This window comes from Mus musculus, chromosome 4, assembly GCF_000001635.26.
Source record: "Mus musculus strain C57BL/6J chromosome 4, GRCm38.p6 C57BL/6J".
Classification (NCBI taxonomy): Eukaryota; Metazoa; Chordata; class Mammalia; order Rodentia; family Muridae; genus Mus; species Mus musculus.
In genome coordinates, this window is record NC_000070.6 from 59,685,689 (window position 1) to 59,704,216 (window position 18,528).

General features: G+C 41.0%; 1 protein-coding gene across 9 annotated transcripts in view; it reads left to right on the forward strand.

The window, feature by feature from the left end:
* The window catches only part of E130308A19Rik (RIKEN cDNA E130308A19 gene), a 131,534-nt gene that overhangs the window by 59,573 nt on the left and 53,433 nt on the right, over positions 1–18,528 (forward strand). For 7 of the 9 annotated variants that reach the window (XM_006537865.4, XM_006537855.4, XM_006537860.3 and 4 more), the window contains exon 2: positions 4,456–5,650. In XM_006537865.4, coding sequence (XP_006537928.1) covers positions 4,480–5,650 — 1,171 coding nt within the window. In that variant the 5' untranslated portion in view covers positions 4,456–4,479. Of the gene's footprint in view, positions 1–988; positions 1,458–3,401; positions 3,788–4,455; positions 5,651–18,528 lie in introns of those variants that run through there. The other 2 variants (XM_011250008.3, XM_006537858.3) reach the window with 2 other exon arrangements.

Sequence of the window (18,528 nt, forward strand, 5' to 3'; positions counted from 1 at the left end):
TGAAGAGTTAGAACTTACAAAGATTGTCCAGCAGGGTGAAGCATCTGATGCCAACTGGAAGAGCCAGGTAGGTTTTCACTCCAGGTTGACTACTGGCTAGCTTTCTTGGGCTTGGGGAAAGTGGCATGATGCTTTTAGATCTCAATATTATTTTCTTTGAAACAATTTTCCTCAAACTGTTGAAAAATTATTCCTGTGGTCTGCCCTCACGCTTTAATTCAAGGTTGATAAGTGTAGTTATAGTGTGTGTAAGGCATGCAAAGGGCTGGGGCACTGGCTCAGTGGTAAAGCGTCTGCTGCACAAGCTTGAGGCCCCCAGTGTGGGTCCTTAGCGCCCAGCGGTAATGACACACACCTGTAATCCCAGTGCTGGTTCAGTGAGAGACTCTGTCTCAAGGGTGTGGGGAACAGGAGCTGACTGCTCTTTCAGGGGACTTTGGCTCAATTGTGATACACAGATATACATACAGACAAAATAACAATATACATAAAATAAGTAGGATAGAGAAGCAATTGAGGAAGACCCTCAGTGTCAATCTTTGTCACCCACAGTCATGCATTACATCCATGCTCATATGAACACATACACCACACACGTACATGCATACATGCAATACACAAAATGAAGACGAGCTTTCCATATATCTGCTACCATGAAGAGACAGAGCTGGATGCAGAGGCTGAGGGGAAGTAGGAAGAGCCAGAGACTGCAAAAAGCAGGTAGTGCTGGGCAGTGTGTATCAGGCTCTCCTGATTCATAGCCTGTGGTTCAGGACTGCACTGGGGAAAGAAGCAATCTAAGTCTTCAACAAGTGAGGACTATGCCAATGCCTGGGTGGTGTTGCAGGACAAGTGCATAGTGCATAGCCAGGCAAGGAGCAACCAGTCTCCAGAACATGTCCTTGGATTCTCAAGGCACAGATAGTCTTCTTCAGTATGATCTATGGAACCCCAAACATTTACACCATTTTACTTGGTTTAATTTCAGCGAACACGTTGCTTTTGAGTGGAGGTCACCCAAGCAAAAGCGCAAGACTGACAGTCTTCAAAGAACAATGCCGGTGGGGATCCTTGCAGCCCAGGTGGCTCCAAGGCTGCACTGAGCAGAAGCTGAGGTTCCAGAAGGCAGCTCAGGCTGAAGGGTGAAATCAAGTCCTGGCTACTGTCTGAGAGTCCTGGCTACTGCCTGAGAGCCCTGGCTACTGCCTGAGGATGGCCCTGCTCCAAAAGAGGATTCTTTGCCAGGGTCTTTGGAGTCCCCTACAGAGAGCAAGCAGTAATCCTAACTAGTCAGGATCTCTCTATAGAAAAAGAAGCTACTCGTGCCTGCAAGCCTTGCCCTCTTCGCATCAGCCTCCTGTGGAGTGTGACTGACTATCCAGGATGGTTTTCTCTGTTCCTCAGACCTGGAGTCCTGTGAAAGTCTTTGGAAGTTTTACCCAACTTCACCAAATCCTGTGAGAGCCTGGCTGGTAACCTTACGCTGACGATGAGGGCTACTGCATATACCTGTTGGCTCTTGTTTGACCTCTGGTTGCCTGCCTCTTTCCCAGTGCGCCCTTAACAGGTCAGGTCTGGTACTGCTTCTCACAGGAGATGAAGTGGTAAGCCCACTTGATCTGTGGTGAGGTCTGTGGTGAGCCCGCTATGGTGAGAGCAGAATTAATGGCCCAGACTGGGTTGGGTGTTTCAAAATATATTTATTGAAAAGAATATAGTAAAAATTATAGACAAATAAATCTAATCATAGGAGCTCATAGTTTTGATTCAGGCATAAACCTAAACAAATGTAAAATTCAACTTAAATAAATCTGTAAAACAAACATAAATTCAAATCAACATTAATGTGATAGTGACCCAGACTTGAGGTAAAATCCTTCTGCTGTTGTTATGCTGTCTGGTTATGTTGGTACACACTGGTAGATACTTGTGGTGGGGGAAAGGGGATCGTAGTTTGAGGGCAGTCAGGCTGTACCGTTTAGGCTGGAAAGATGGCTTAGGGACTAAGAGTCTGCACTACTCTCACAGAGGAACCAGATTTGGTTCCCAGCACCCGAATCAGGTGACTCAGGCCCCTATAACTCCAGCTTTGGGAGAACCTGATGCCTTTAGCCTCCAAGGCACCGTCACCCAACATGCATATACCTACACACAGGCACACACACATGCATATACCTACACACAGGCACACACACATGCATATACCTACACACACGCACACACACATGCATATACCTACACACAGGCACACACATGCATATACCTACACACAGGCACACACACATGCATATACCTACACACAGGCACACACACATGCATATACCTACACACAGGCACACACACATGTAATGTTAAAACATCTTTTAAAAATGCCAGAGATAGAATGTTATAAAGAACATGACTCTAAAGTATAGCATAAGGTCAAATACTACTAGGTCTGGTACTTATTTTGTGTGAGTACCATAATTTCTTCTCATTTATAAAATCAAGGCACTAATCTAAATCACCGAATCAAATTGTAATTATTTAAATAATTAGGTTGTTTATATGTCAAGCTCTACAACAGTACCTGACAGTAATAATAAATTTACTACTAATTAGTTATTAGTAAATTAATTTATTAGTTAATAAATATTAATATTTATTGACTAGTAATATTAATATAAGTGGATTTACATTGTTGATGTATAAACCTGTAGATGGAAGCTGGTGGCAGTAGCTCTGCACACCTTTAGTTCCAGCACTCAGGAAACAGAAGCAGGGGCATCTCTGTGAGTTCCAGTGCATCCTGGTCTATAGATCGAGTTCCAGGACATTGAGGGCTACACAAAGAGACCCTATCTCAAAGAAAACCAGAAAAAAGAAATAGCATTACTGGTGGTAGTGGCTCACACCTTTAACCCCAGCACTCCCAGGGAGGCAGAGGCAGGTGAATCTCTGAGTTTGAGGCCAGATTGGTCTATAGAGTGAGTTCCAGGACAGCCAGGGTTACACAGAGAAACCCTGTCTTGGAAAAAACAAAACAAAACTATCAAGCCTGTAGATGGTGTTGGGCTTTTGTTAGAACATGTGCTTCTGTGTCTCAGATCTTGAGTTTGATAGTGCATGTCTCTTGCTTACCATACAAGATGTTGTAAAACGTCAGAGGCTGGTTTACTAGTTTAGGGTAATCATGTTTCACACATAAATGGACTCTTTAAAAATAAAGATTTATTTATTATATATAAGTACACTTCAGACTATATTATATGTAGCTGTCTTCAGACACACCAAAAGACAGCATCAGAGCCCATTACAGATGGTTGTGAGCCACCATGTGGTTGGTTGCTGGGAATTGAATTCAGGACCTCTGGAAGAGCAGTCAGTGCTCTTAACCACTGAGCCATCTCTCCAGTCCCATAAATAGACTCTTACAGTCAGGAATCTTTTGGTTTTAATATTTAGTGGCATGTCACTTGGTAACTGACTAATGCTGAGTATCTATTTTACCAGCCATATGAGGTATGGGAAAATACACACATGTGAAGACAGTTTCAGGTTTTGAGAATGGCCAGGGCCGATAAAGCATGAAGTTCTTTGTGTCTCCCTGTCTAGCTTTCCTCTTATCTGAAGACTCCACACGCCTTTGTACTTTCCCTCCCCATCCTCTGTCCCTACTTAGAACCCAGCCAGAACTTAGAGCCACTGCTTCTGACTCCTGTTTCAGTTGTTTATCCACGGGGCCTCAGAAGACTTTTTACCTCCAACTGGAATGAACGGTGTCCTCTCAGGAATATGGAAGGGTTTGGTGTGTGGCTCGAGAACTCGAGGCTGCCTGTTCCTGCTGCTTTGCGCACTGCTTGCTCTCACAGCAATTTTTTTCTATACTGTCCTTCTTTTTCCTCAAAGCCTTTCTTCTTTGCTTGCTAAGTTTAGTGTCTCAGTCTCTCCGTGGCCCTCAATTGCCTTGTTCTCTAGCATCCAGCAAATGTGACCTTCCCACTCTGACATTCACCCTACAATGGATCCACACTTTGTTTTCAGCTCTGCCTCCAATATGACGTTTACTAGATGATGACGTTGAAGAGCAGTCCTCTTGGCTAATGCAAATAGTGCACAGGCTTTCTTTAGGAATGAGCAAGTGAGCCTCCTCTCATGATGGGAAGAGAGTACACCATGAGGAAACGTGCCCCCACTCACTGCCCTGCTTTTCTCTCTTCATTGTTTCTTTATTTGCAGTTGTTGTTGTAGCAAGAAAAGAAGCTAACAGCATTCTCTTGAAACTCTTATCCTGTGTGGACAGTCGGCTGTCTTACCTTTTCCATCCCTGTTCCTATGCAGTGATAATATCTACATGCAGCTTACAAGCACATTTCCTTTTTTATTCCAAATGATTATAGTTGGAAAAAAAAATGGACTGTGATGTGGGAATGTCTTGGGTAATAACAGTTTCTTGTTTTGATTATTTCCTTTTAGGAGAGACACTGCTGATCCTGTAACATGGAGGATTGTCTTCATACCTCATCTGAGAATCTGTCCAAATTGGTCAGCTGGGCCCACAGCCATGGGACCATTTGCAGCCTCATTCCAAACCTGAAACACTTGCTTTCTGAAGGTTCCCATGGGAACCTGACTGCAATGTGGGGCTGTAGTGCCGGCCATGCGTACCACTGGCCACTAACAGCTACTTGCAGAGCTGGGTCCCAAGAGAGGGTTTGTTTCCAGGACAACCGAAGTTTTAATTCTGATAGTCCCAGTATAATTGGGGTGCCTTCTGAGACACAGACTAGCCCTGTGGAAAGGTACCCTGGGAGACCTGTGAAGGCAAAGCTGGACTGTAATCGGACCAGAGACTCTTGTGACTTCTCTTACTGCAGTGAGCCCTCTGAACTGGATGAAGCTGTCGAGGAGTATGAAGATGAAAACACACTGTTTGACATGGTTTGCGAGTCTTCTGTTACAGATGAGGACAGTGACTTTGAACCCCAAACCCAGAGACCTCAAAGCATTGCTCGCAAAAGGCCAGGAATCGTCCCATCTTCCATCCATTCAAGTTCCCAGGGACAGATGGTCGATGAATGCAGTAATGATGTCATCATCAAGAAAATCAAGCAAGAGATTCCAGAAGATTATTACATTGTGGCAAATGCAGAGCTGACTGGAGGAGTGGATGGACCAGCCCTTTCATTGACACAGATGGCAAAACCCAAACCCCAGACTCATGCTGGTCCCTCCTGTGTAGGGTCTGCTAAACTGATTCCCCATGTAACATCTGCCATCAACACGGAATTAGACCCACACATTCTGTCAGCCTCTCCCTCTGTTATCTCCAGACCGATCATCCCAAAGACTGCTAGGGTATCTCTGGCTTCACCAAACAGAGGACCCCCTGGTGCCCATGGCACTGCCCACCAGGTGACCATGCAGATGCCTGTGAGCACATCACATCCTAACAAACAGATCAGTATCCCTTTGTCTGCTCTGCAGTTGCCTGGACAGGATGAGCAAGTTGCTTCGGAGGAGTTCCTGCCCCACTTGCCTAGCCAGGTCTCATCATGTGAGGTAGCCCTTTCTCCCTCTGTTAACACAGAGCCTGAAGTGAGCTCCAGTCAACAGCAGCCCCCTGCTGCTCCAACCATAACCACTGAAGCCACCGCGCAGTGCATTCCAGGTATGGAACTCGAGGTGACTGTAAGTCCCTCATCCGCGCGTACCTAAGAATTCTGCGCCGTCAGCTCTTGTAAGACAGTTGGTTTCGTTTGCTAGGATGCAGTCATTTTCATTCTCAGGAAGGTAGAAATAATGAAATAAATTACATGTAAGGAATACTATGAAGGGATGCCATCTGAAGGAGGCTGTCCATTCACCAGATGCACCTTAGAGATGGCAAATAAACGATTGTGTTGTTGGTGGCCAGACTTAAGATTCATATCCAACCTTAGCTGAACTGTTTATAGTAAATTTATTTTTGAAAAAAATTCTTTCTCATATTGGTATCAAGGTAGTTAAGCCAACTGATGTTGAATAAGGTGTATGATAATATATATATATACATACATATATATATATATATATATTTATTTATTTATTTGAACCAGTTTTCTATTGCCATTCATTTTAGTTAGCGTGATGATTTAAATAAGCAACAGGTAACTTCTTAAATAAGCATTTGATCCTATCTTAAAACTTAACAGACTCGGATAACATACATTTCTGGAGTAGGCCAGCTTAGCTCAATGCATTCTCATTGACAGAAGTGTGGAATCATCATTCATGGCTGCTACCTCTACAATTCTAATTCTAATGCTCTTTAGTTTAAATATCCATTGCTTGTTTGATCTAAGATATAAAGGGGTTTGATGCCCATACTTGGGGTCCACAATTCAAATCTAAAAGGACAGACACAAGTCCTTTTATGGACAAAGGGTGAACAGGCACAGAGAATATAGAAAGCAGAACACTGTAACACATTTAATCCTTTTCAAAGGAGCTATGTGTTTGGGAAAAACATCCTTTAAAGGCTGAGGTACCTGTGCCTTTGGCCTGAAACTTCCTAGAATTAAGTTGCTTTTACAAATACACATTTATAGTTTCAGTGTCAGCCCGAGGTCTCCAGAGGGAACTTAGCACCTTTCTATTACAGTCCTGCAGTCAGTGATAACTCCTGCTGAGAGTGTCATCTAGTGCCATTTAGTTGCTTTGAAAAGTATGCTAGTTGAAAAATCATAGATTTTTTTTTTTGGGTGGCTTTTCACAACAGTTTTATTGAAATGTGATTCACATTTTATAAAAGACACCTTTTTTTAAAAATATATTTTATGAGTGTTTCTGTGCATGTATATATGTGTACCACATACTTGCTCAGTGCCCAAGGAGGTCAGAAATGAACGTTGGTTTGTGAATCATCATGTGGGTGCTGGGAACTGAACCTTTGTAACTGCTAAGCTACCTCTGGTCTCTAGAAGTACCCTTTAAAGTGCTTGTGCCTAACAGAAGCAGTCACTCTCTTCTCCTCTCAGTTCTTAAGGGCAACAGCTAATGGACTTTCTAAACTATAACCTTTTGTGACAACTTTCTTAGACTTAGTGTGGTATTTTCAGGATTAGTCCATATTAGAGAATTTTTATTGCCAAATAACATTTTACTATAAATATGTCATACTTCATTTTTCTTCAACTGATGGTTAGACATTGGGCTGTTTCCACCTTTGGTCTGTTTGCTACTGTGAACACTTATATAAGTTATTATGTGAGCACTTACTGTGATTCTTGTGTGGGCATGGTAATGCCTGTAATTAGACTTCGGGGTGGGACTGCTGGGCCTATGCTCGCTATGTTTTAGGTTTTCCAGAAGCCACTAACCTGCTTTCTAAAGATTTGATTTAAAGTCTTAGCACTAATGCACAAAGGTTCCTGTTCTATGTGTGCCACCAACACATTATTTTCTGTGTTTTAAAAATTGTTCCTGTACTCCCAACACACAGGAGGCAGAGGTAGGCAAATCTTTGTGAATTTGAGGCTAACCCTGGTCTACATAGCAAGTTCTAAGCCACCCAGGGCTACATAAGAAGACCCTGTCTTAAAACATACGAACAAAAAATTTCTATGTTATTATGCCTATATTATTCTAATAACTAATGATACTAAACATTTTTTGTGCTCTTATTGGTCATACATACACACTGTAAATATATATATTTTTTGAAAGTTTTCAGATTCTTTGCTCATTTTAAAGTTAGCTTCTCTTTTCTGCTTTGAGTTATGAGTTCTCTGGAGCTGTCTGTATTCTGGATGTAAGTCCTTTACATGTGTTTTCTCCTATTTACGCTTACCCACTCATTCATTCAGTATGTATTCATTCATATATTCTTCTTCCCTCACCACCCTCTCCCCCCTCTTGTCCCACCCACTTCTCATAGGAAAGTCTTGAACTTCTGATCTTCTCTCCTCCACCTCCCAGGGGCTGGAATTACAGGCATGACCATGCCCAATTATGCTTTCTTTCTTTAAAGTACTTTATACATTAATTATTGTATAATTCTGTAGACATAGGCCAATCTTCACATTTCAGGACACGTTTATCCTTACACTGGGAAATATAATTTTTAATATATGGAGGGTATAAGAAGTATTTTTCACTTGTATTTACTTAGAAGCATTCAGAATGTCAACAAAACAGCCACATTTTTTTTATTTTTTATTTTTTTATTTTTTGCAATTACAGAGTGGTATTCAGTTAACAGAACAACAGTTATCTTCGTATAAGCTGCTGCATCAGAGACAACTGGAGAGGAAAAAAAAACAAAATAAACAAAACAAAACAAAAACCAAACTACTGTCCCCATATATAACTTAATTTGTGCTGTGCACCAACAAGAACCTGCTTTAAATTTCCATGCCAATTTACAACCCCCAGACTGTACCAGGCAAGGTTAGTGGCTATTGAAAAGACCACCAGGGCTATTTAAAGACACATTCGGTAGTGTGTTAACTATACAAAAAATGACACTGTACAGTTTAAAAACAAATCTTACACAGTTTTACATTTCAATTTTTTTCTTTAAAAGGAGTAAGTTGTGTGCAGGGGGGTTAAATGCTTTATAGACAAGAAAAAAAAACTGTGCTAGAACCAATTTATTCATCATCATCATCTTCATCTTTATCTTCCTCCTCTTCCTCATAATCTTCCTCCTCCTCCTCCTCATCTTCTTCCTTCTTTTTCTTGCTCTCTTCAGCCTTGACCACCCCCTTTTTCGCTGCATCAGGTTTTCCTTTAGCTCTGTAGGCTGCAGTATCCTTCTTGTGCTTCTCCTTCAGCTTGGCAGCCTTCTTCTTTCTCTAAGGCTGCTTGTCATCTGCTGCAGTGTTGTTCCACAGCTTTCCTAGTTTCTTTGCAACATCACCAATGGATAAGCCAGGATGCCCACTTTTGATTTTGGGGCGGTACTCAGAACAGAACAAGAAGAAGGAGGCCTCTTGGGTGCATTGGGGTCCTTGAACTTCTTTTTGGTCTCCCCTTTAGTGGGGATGTAGGTTTTCATTTCTCTTTCATAATGAGCCTTGTCAGCCTTTGCCATATCTTCAAATTTCCCCTTTTCTTTAGCAGACATGGTCTTCCACCTCTCTGGGGACTTCTTGGAGAACTCTGAGAGGTTGACAGAAGCATCCAGGTGCTTGCTTCTTCTTGTGCTCCTCCTGGCAGGTTTGCACAAAGAATGCTTATGAGGACTTTTGCCTCTCAGCTTCTTAGGATCTCCTTTGCCCATGTTTAGTTGATTTTCCTCCGTGAGGCTCAGAGTCGCCCAGTGCCTGTCAGGCTCTCACTTGCCCTGGCGCTGTCTCTATGGAGCTCAATGCACTGCAATGGCTGTGGAAGTGGGAGCCAGACCAGCCTCCCTCTCATCTTTTTAAATAGGAGACAACTGCTAGAGTTTTCTATATTCTCAGATTGTACTTAATGAAACAGTTCAGAAATACATTTTCTCCACACTAACCTGTGAAGCAAGTTGTGGAACCCAGCTGTAAACCACATTTGAATGTCATTGTATAATAATTTGGAAAAGACATTCAACCTATTTGAAGAAGATGTGGTTTTTGTTTTGTATTGTTTTTTTGAGAGGGTTTCTCTGTGTAGCCCTGACTGTCCTTGAACTAACTCTATAGACTGTGCTGGCCTCAAACTCACAGAGATCTACCTGCCTCTGCCTTCCTAGTGCTGGGATTAAAGGTGGGGGCCACCACCACAGCCCAGTAAAGAAGTTGTTTTAATTCTTCCTTTATTTAGTTCATGTGTTACATTACGGTTCTCTCTTTTTATTGCAATTGCACCTCTTATATCAGCTATAAAAATTAGGCATAACCAAAGATAGCATATAATGCCTCCAGCCATGAATTGATCAGACATTACTCCCACAAGGGGATTTGACAAGGAGAATTTGTTTGGCCTAGAGAAGAATGTTCAAGAACAGCACTCTGAAGTAATGGCAGGTTTCCAAGGTAGTTCTTGTGTTCTGGCCCACCATTCTGAGGAAAGATACCAAATTTCAATATGCTGTTGGCTTCAGAGAAGCTGGACTGGAAACAGCAGTGAGATTAATAAAAAACTAATTGATATTTCTGTTTTTGTGGGAGTTACATAAACTTAACATAATTTACCTTGACTTCTTAGAGTCCAACCTAAGTTCTATATTCTAAATTTTAAATTTTAACTTATTTACTTATCTCTGTTTGTGTATTTTTTATACTTGATCACACACACATACAAAAGTATGTAATTACAATATAAGTGGGCTCTACACAGTTAATGTATCAAGCACAATTGGGACTAAGCAAAAGAGAAAAGCCCTGGGGTGAAAACAGCCAAAATTAAGAACAGGCACTTGAACACCTTGGAAACTTAAGTCTATATTGGATCATTACAATAATACTACATGATTTTATAAATTCTATTTAAATAATAATAAACTGATAAATGACTCTTAGAATCAGCCTAAAACAAAGAGAAATTATTGCATTTTCAGTAGTATCATGTAGTCTATTTGAATACATTAATAATAAACTTAGAGTCGCCACGGATATGTAAGTATGGCATTAGGGAAATCAGAGCCCCTCTCATTGGTGCCATTTCACCAAAAGCAAGCCCAGATTTGAATTCTTTACTTCTTGCTACATGTCTCTGCCTGTCTTATGAGTGTGCATCTGTACCTGCCTGAAGGCAGCCCTGTGAATTTGTCTCTGTGTCTCTCCCTAACAAAGGGCTTACCTCTCAACTTTTTTGAGCAGCACAGGAAGCATTACACAGGAAAAAATGAGGGATAATTTATAAAAAAACTTCAGCAGATTTTTACATGGGATTACATCACTAATCCCAGCTGATCCAGATAACAAATAGTATTACAAATGTCACTTTTTATCAAGCAATATCCACTTGTTATGTTCAACATTTATGGTTGATATTCATTTTCTAAGATGACTTTCAACTTCTGTTTTTGCTGTTTTACGCAAATGATGATTAAAACACACAGGTATTACTCTAGGAGGAAGGCATGGTGGTGTATGCCTTTTAATTCCAGCAATCCAAGGGGAGGCAGATCTTTTTAAATCTGAAGCCAGCCTGGTCTTCATAATGAGTTTTGGAGGAGAGAGAAACCCTTTCAAAATAAAATAAAATAAAGATTTTAGCCATGCATTAACTTAGGTTGTTAAAGGTCGATTACATAAAAATTCCAAAACAAGTCAGGTTGGTTGTTACAGGTTAAACAAGCAGGCTGAGTCCTCAGTAGGCTAGCAGTCTTAGTGACCTGGAGGTGTTTTATTAGTTTTGTCTGTGGAGTCCAGCGGCAGTTCCAGTTCCAGTCTTTTAGAGTGTAAGAGATGTTGCTGTAACTCGTTGCACTGATATTTCTTAAGTTTTGTTCCCTGGTAGGAGATCATCCTTGTTTTAGTTGAACTGAATTCCTAAAGTTGTGAAATGCTAAGGTATGAAGCATTGACTTCCACATCATTTCTGTTGTTTCACTCAACAGACTTTAGCAGTAAGGGAAGAGGACAGACTATATTAGAATTACTAGCAGTAGCTTTTACTCCATTACCTTTCAAGGTTTTTATGAATATAGTTCATGAGGATGAAATTTAAAACCCTATTGTGTCCTGAGTTACACTTTTATGTTTGTTTGTTTATTAAATATACTTGTGTGTAACCTTCTGTGAGGTTGTACCATGAAAATATAATATATAAAAAATAGTGTCTTTTTAGATCACACACCATGCCTGGAGTTTGTAGGACCCAAGTTATTTTGGGTGAGTGAGTAGGGGCAAAGCATTAGCATACTCTGCATCTCAGATACATTTATTGATGCCATATTGTAAATGATACTTAGATAAGTGTACAGCAATGTTCTGTGTTCCCGTCTAACAGAGTTTTCTTTTTTGTCTTTTTGGTTTTTTTCGAGACAGGGTTTCCCTGTGTAGCCCTGGCTGTCTTGGAACTCACTCTGTAGACCAGGCTGGCCTTGAACTCAGAAATCTGCCTGCCTCTGCCTCCCAAGTACTGGGATTAAAGGCGTGCGCCACCACTGCCCCACTGCTAATACAGTTTTCTTAAGCTTAGCCAACACTACTCATTTTGAGTGAACTTGGGGCATGGTTAATGATGGCCATGAGCAGGTACAGGGTGGGCTAATGTGGGTATTTATTTCTTAGGTTTTAACTAAACTGAGTTTAGTTAACAGTTTATGTCTTTTATCAGCACTCCTGATATTATGAAGGCCATTAACCTGATTCCTACCCAAATTTTCTGGTAAACCTGGGCCTAGCAGGTTTCATGGGGACCCAGGCATTCTTTATATGGCTTTGAAGCGTGTCAGCAGGATTGAGGCCAAAGGCCACAGCAGATGACTGTACTCTGCTGCAGGCTGCAAGCTGTGCTCCAGCTGTGTTCAGCTGGCTTTAAAACTCTTCTTCAGTGGAAACTTAATCATAGCTTACAGTGTTAAACCTGAGAATCTTGAGAAAAGACCGAATCTACTATTCAATTAAAACAAGCTGCATTTTGAGGTTCACCTGCGACTGGCCAGCTGGCTGCTTCACCCTAAGTCAGGATTTGAGAGTAGCCCCTGCTGGCTTCTTGAAGTCCCTTTTATAGAAGAGATAAGGTGTTTATAGAAGAGATTTAGGTGGGAGAGTGTTGGCTGTTACACATTGTTAGAAAGATACAATGGAGAGGGAAGGAACAAAGTGTATGCACTGTGTGAATGGACCCCGAGCACTTGACACCAGATCTAAGAATCAGGAACACTTCTTATTTATAGACGGAAACCTTTATTTGCAAGGACTTAACTCAGGACAAACAGGAACTTACTTCTAACCTTCTTAACTGCATGCAGAGCCTTTAACCAACAAGGTCTATTTTTCCTTTCTGGTTTCCCATTACCTTGCAAGTATTATTGTTCCTGGTTTGTTCTCACAGCTTTTAAGGTTTTTTGTTTGTTTGTTTGTTTGTTTTTTAACTAAAAAAATTTAGAAAAAATTTAAGCTTTTTGACTCTTGTAATAGCATTTACCTTAAGAAACAATTCACTGTAGAAAGATAAAACATCTTCTTTCATTAAATTTTTATTATCTTTAGTCTGAGGTGCTTTTTCTTTCTGTTTTTTTTTCCTCTCTCTCTCTCCTTTTTCTTTTTTTTAGGCATTTTAAGCTAGTTTAGTTAAAAACCAAGAAATAAGCACTCACATTAGCAGAGGTTTTCACAATCAGATTCATTAATTTTACTGTCTTCCTCCTCCACGTCTTGTCTCTTTGGACGATCTTCAGGGGTCCATAAAAGGTGGAGCTGCTGTCTCCTGTGTCAAGATGCTCTTCAGTGCCCTCTTTAGCACTAACCTGCCTAGGGCTGGTTTCTTCATCTTATTGTGTGTATGTGTAGGTGTACATTAAACTGGTTAGAGAGTTTTAGTTAGCATATAGAGGGATAACACATCCCCCCCAGGTGCTGTGCTCTATATAGGGTGCGTGCTGCACTCCAGGGTCTGTATGCACAGCCTCATCCCACAGGCAGCCAGTGCACTGCACTGTGGTACTGTGCGGTATGATGACCACTAAGCAAGAGGAAGTTTCCCTTTGCGCATCTTGTTAACACAACCTGTTATTGGCTAAAGGTTGACATGTGAAACCTGAATGTGTTAAAAATAATAGCCCAGTCTGGCATGTCTATTGAAAGTATATTGGGTCCTGATTTTGTTGGTGCTATCTTAGGAAGTATAGATTTTCTTGAACTTTCTTGTGATAACAATTCTTTCATTCTTGTTTGTTTAATCTGACATCTTTTCTGCCTTTGGTACTTTATTCAGAAAGTCCTTCCCTACCTTGAGATCAGATAAATAGTTAGGTGATGTGGTCTGTCTCAGTGACAGAGCTGGCATAGATCCCAGGCATTTGCAATGATTTTAAAAAAAAAATTTAAAATAGTTGTCTGGGGCTGGAGAGATGGCTCAGCAGTTCAGAGCAGTTGTTGCTCTTGCAGAATAGGATGCACTTCTCAGCACAACCAGTCATAACTCAGCCTTCAGAGGATCCTGTGCTGCCGTCTGCATACATGCATGCAGCCAAAACACACACTTTTAAAAATAGAATGAAGTAATTTTTAGTTACCTGTTAGTTCCTCTGCTTCTTCTGTGTCCCCCTTTCCTTCGCTCTCTTTTGACATTTAAAACTCTAAGGTAGAATATATTGGGGCGGGGGTAAGAGTTGATGTCATTTTCTGCAAGGTTCTAGAATAATTTATTGAATAGTTCCCATTTCCAGTGATTTAATGTATCACATTTTTGTTTACAATTGATTCTGTTTCTAGTTTTTACTTTCATTGTTTTCTGTGTATTTTTCTTGTTACAATTTTACCTTATGATTTTGTTATGAAACAAAATAGGTTCAGAAGGAAGTGCAGTAGTCTCAATTGTTCACTGTCCTTTTTGAAAAATTACTAATGTAAAATTGAGTTTAATGAGCTTCTAAAAATTAATAAAGGTGTATGTTGTTTCCTGTTATTTGGTTCACGATGACACAATAATTAATGGTTTATTTTGTCAGAAATAGAAACTGAGTTAAACTGGAGGAAAAAATTAATTGCCTTATAGATCTTCAGGCAAGCGTTACTCCAGGGTACAGATGCCATCTTGTTTCTGCTGTCTCCAACCTGGGCTTCCTTAGGACAGATGTGCTTCATCTCCACCTCCTATTCTAAGTGTGAAGTTAGTTGTGCTAGCTGCTGTCATGTCTGTTAGCTGATAGAACCCATGTCTCACCAGATGTACTAACCCCTGATCCAGTCTTAGGAGCATCAGGCCTCTACCCTAGGAATAATATTAAGTTCAGTCCTTGGTTAGCCACACAGCTAGAGAGAGGAGTCAGGACAAAATTTCCAGGACAAGAATGTCCTTGGAAGTTCTATACTTGAGATGGGCACAGACACAGCTACCTACTACTGTTATGTGCAGTGAGTGATGTTTATATGGGAAGAAAAGGTTACTCCTTTAGAGACATACCAACATGCACTTGAACAGTGTGCTAAAGGATAGGAATATGTAAAATGTGTACACTTATTTATGAGTGCACATACTTGCAAGTACATATACATGTACTTTGCTTCTATTGCCATATTCCTCCAAGATGTGTGTGCGTCTTCTTCCAGGAAGGTTCTGTTTACCCTTTTTAAATATTTATTACAGGAAAGCGTGAGACAGAGTGTTGAAAGATATGAGAGACCATCAACAAATTCAAGTCTTTTTACCATCCTCTTCCCCGTGAAAAAGTTCTTGTCTGAGAACTGTGTGCAGGCAACCTGGCTGTATAGAATTTAGAATAAGATATTTTTAAATCGATGCCTCCTGATGGCTAGCAACCACATTTACAAATTAACAACAATGCCTTTATAAAAACCAAATGCAAAATTGTAAGGTGAGACACTGAGGAGAGGGCCTGAGCTCTGATAACAGAGTCACCTAGTACTTCCTGCTTGCATTGGTGTTTTTTGTGTCCTTAGAGCACTCTGCTCCCTTGTTCACTCGCTCAGGCATTCCTTAGGAAGTGAAGCTGATTCTGATTGTAGCCTGAACTGTTGCTTTCTTTCCCCTTTTTATCTCCAGGTCATGCCCATTCCTTGTCCACAGGTTAGGTGTTAGATTATATCCCCCAAAAGATTTAAAGAAATCATTTATTTTTCTGAGAAACCTTTTTAAAAGGAGCTAGACTTGGACATAAAGATTATCTTATATATCAGGAACAAGAAAGCCGTGTGTCTTAGTTTCCCCCACTAAGCATTTGCATTTAACAATTTTCAAAATCAGCTAGCTATGTGATATAACAAAAACTTGTGCTGGGCTGGTGAAGAATCAAAGATGAATGTCAAATTCCCTGTCCATGGGGATACCATTATTTAAAGGGGGCAGACAGACCACCTATTTCCAGTGCATACGTTGTAGTGAGATACATATGTGGAACAGTTGATTCAGCCTCGAAGAACACATGGAAGAGCATTGCAAAGAGACCGTGAACAGAGAGGATGTCCACAGTCCTTGTGGACACATGAAGAGTATTGAAGAAGGCAAGGAGTTGAGTATGGCTTGAGAACAAATTCAAGGGAAATGGCAGGCTTGTGCTGAGAGACAAGCTGGAGTCAGGTGTGAAAGCTGTGTGTATGATGTCATAGTGCCCAAACAGGTCATTGTCTTAGAAGAACATGATTTATAGGTGTTGGTGACCCAGGTAAGAGTGGCTGCTCACATACAGCAGGCTGAAGGCATTTGGAGAACAGGGGACAGACAGATCAATGTCAAGGGCAGAGTGTAGAGGGCTCTGGGGATCCTTGGTAACTACACACCCCCTGCTTAAAGGCATATCTCCAGGACACAAAAATCTTCAATAAAGCCATGTGTGCAGTTCCCTATGTGGACGAGGTTCTAAGGCATGCTACAACCATTCATTCACCTGCTAATTAAGCAAATGCCCACTGTGAGGCTTGGGAGGCCACGTTCAGGTGTTCAGGTTGGATGACACTTGCAGCAGTGAGAACGACCTCTCCCAGTCCTGCCCTCTCAGAATAACCTGGGTTGTTCTGAGCTGGCTGGGTGGCTCTGCTTGTGATCCCAGCAAGGCTGAATTTAGCAGGATGGCTAGCTTCAACACAGTGTGGGCTACTTGTCAAACCCCAGAGTCTTAGCCAGGATTTCTATTCCTGTACAAAACATGACCAAGATGCAAGATGGGGAGGAGAGGGTTTATTCAGCTTACATTTCCAAATTGCTGTTCATCACCAAAGGAAGTCAGGACTGGAACTCAAGCAGGTCAGGGAGCAGGAGCTGATGCAGAGGTCATGGAGGGATGTTTCTTACTGGCTTGCCTCCCCTGGCTTGCTCAGCCTGCTCTCTTATAGAACCCAAGACTACCATCCCAGGGATGGCACTACGCACAATGGGCCCTCCCCTTTGATCACTATTTGAGAAAATGCCTTACAGCTGGATCTCAAGGAGGCATTTCCTCAACTGAAGCTCCTTTCTCTGTGATAACTCCAGCTTGTGTCAAGTTGATACACCAAGCCAGCTAATACACCCCGTCTCAAAAAAAATTTAAAAAAAATTAAAGAACAAACTTGGTTTCAAATAATTGCTAAAGCGTGATATTGTTAATTGAATTGAATGACTTTGTAAGACTAAATTGGTTGCCTTTAGATAACACATTTATTAGGACTGTTTTAGGGTGATTTATGACTAAGAGGGAGTGGCTGGAATCTCAATTGAGCTGCTGTGATAAATGAAAGCCAAGGCTTTCTTAGCCAGTTCTCATAATTTATTCAGGACACTTTCTCCTCGACTACAGATGAGCCTGGTTATGTTATAATTGTAAATTTATTTTTGCAGACAACTGGTAACCTGGCTCTAAAATTTAAAAATACTATCATTTACTGTGTAGCCCTGGATGACCTGGAACTCGAGAAATCCTTCTGCCTTTGCCTCCGAGTGTTGGGCATGCAATGCCATGCTCCACAGGGCTCTAATTCTTAAGTCAAAGCAACATGGGTTGAAATGACTCTTTTTGGCGTTTGTAACTGTATTGTTAATGCAGTAGAAAGCTATTTCCATTTTTTTCAAATATTTTATTTCATGCATATGAGTGTTTTGCCCAGATACATCTCTATGTACTACATGTGTGCCTGGTGCCCAGGGAGGCCAGAATAAGGTATCAGTGCCCATGGAACTGGAGTTACATGGTTGTGACTCACTGTGTGGGTGCTAGGAATCCAACCCAAGTCCTTTAAAAGGGTGGCCACTGCTTTTAACTGCTGAGCTATCTCTCTAGCTCTTAAAAAGCAACTTTTAATATTGCAATTTACATACTATATCTACTATTTTATAGCTTTAAAGCCTTCTTTTACCAGGTCTCACTATGTAGCTCTTGGCTATCCTGTAACTTACTATGTAGATCAGGGTGCAGAGGTCTGCCTGCCTCTGCCTCCCGTTCTCTACCTCACCCAGCTTTTAACTGGCTTATTTATGGTAGTTACTTCTGAAAAATGAGAATTAAGGACAGACTTTTGAGCAAAATCAGGTGGAAACATTTCTCTACTTTTATTCTTTACAATGTATTTCTTCTTAAATTTGAAATAAGATTTTTTAAAATGACAAAGACAAAAAAAAAAAAAAAAACCTAAGAAAGTGAGAAAGTGATACTTTGTTTCTTAGGCTTTTCCCAGCTTCTCGGAACTCAGACAGCTCAGCCAGCACATACCTAGCTCAGGGACACAAATTCAAAGGCTGAGGAAAATCAACACAGCTGTAAATGATTTTTATGCAGAATGATTGATTCAGTGGTAGCCGGAAGCCCACCCTTTCTTTGTTTGAATTATTAGTTTCAGAACTGACAAAATTTGAAAGGAACGAAAGGAATTTGTTTGACTGGACCCTGTGAGTCTGCAAGTTGGACAGGACTATGTCTAGAGGTAGCAAGTCAAATGAGTTGTCACAACCAGAGCCAAGTGCAAACGGACTCAGATAACACTG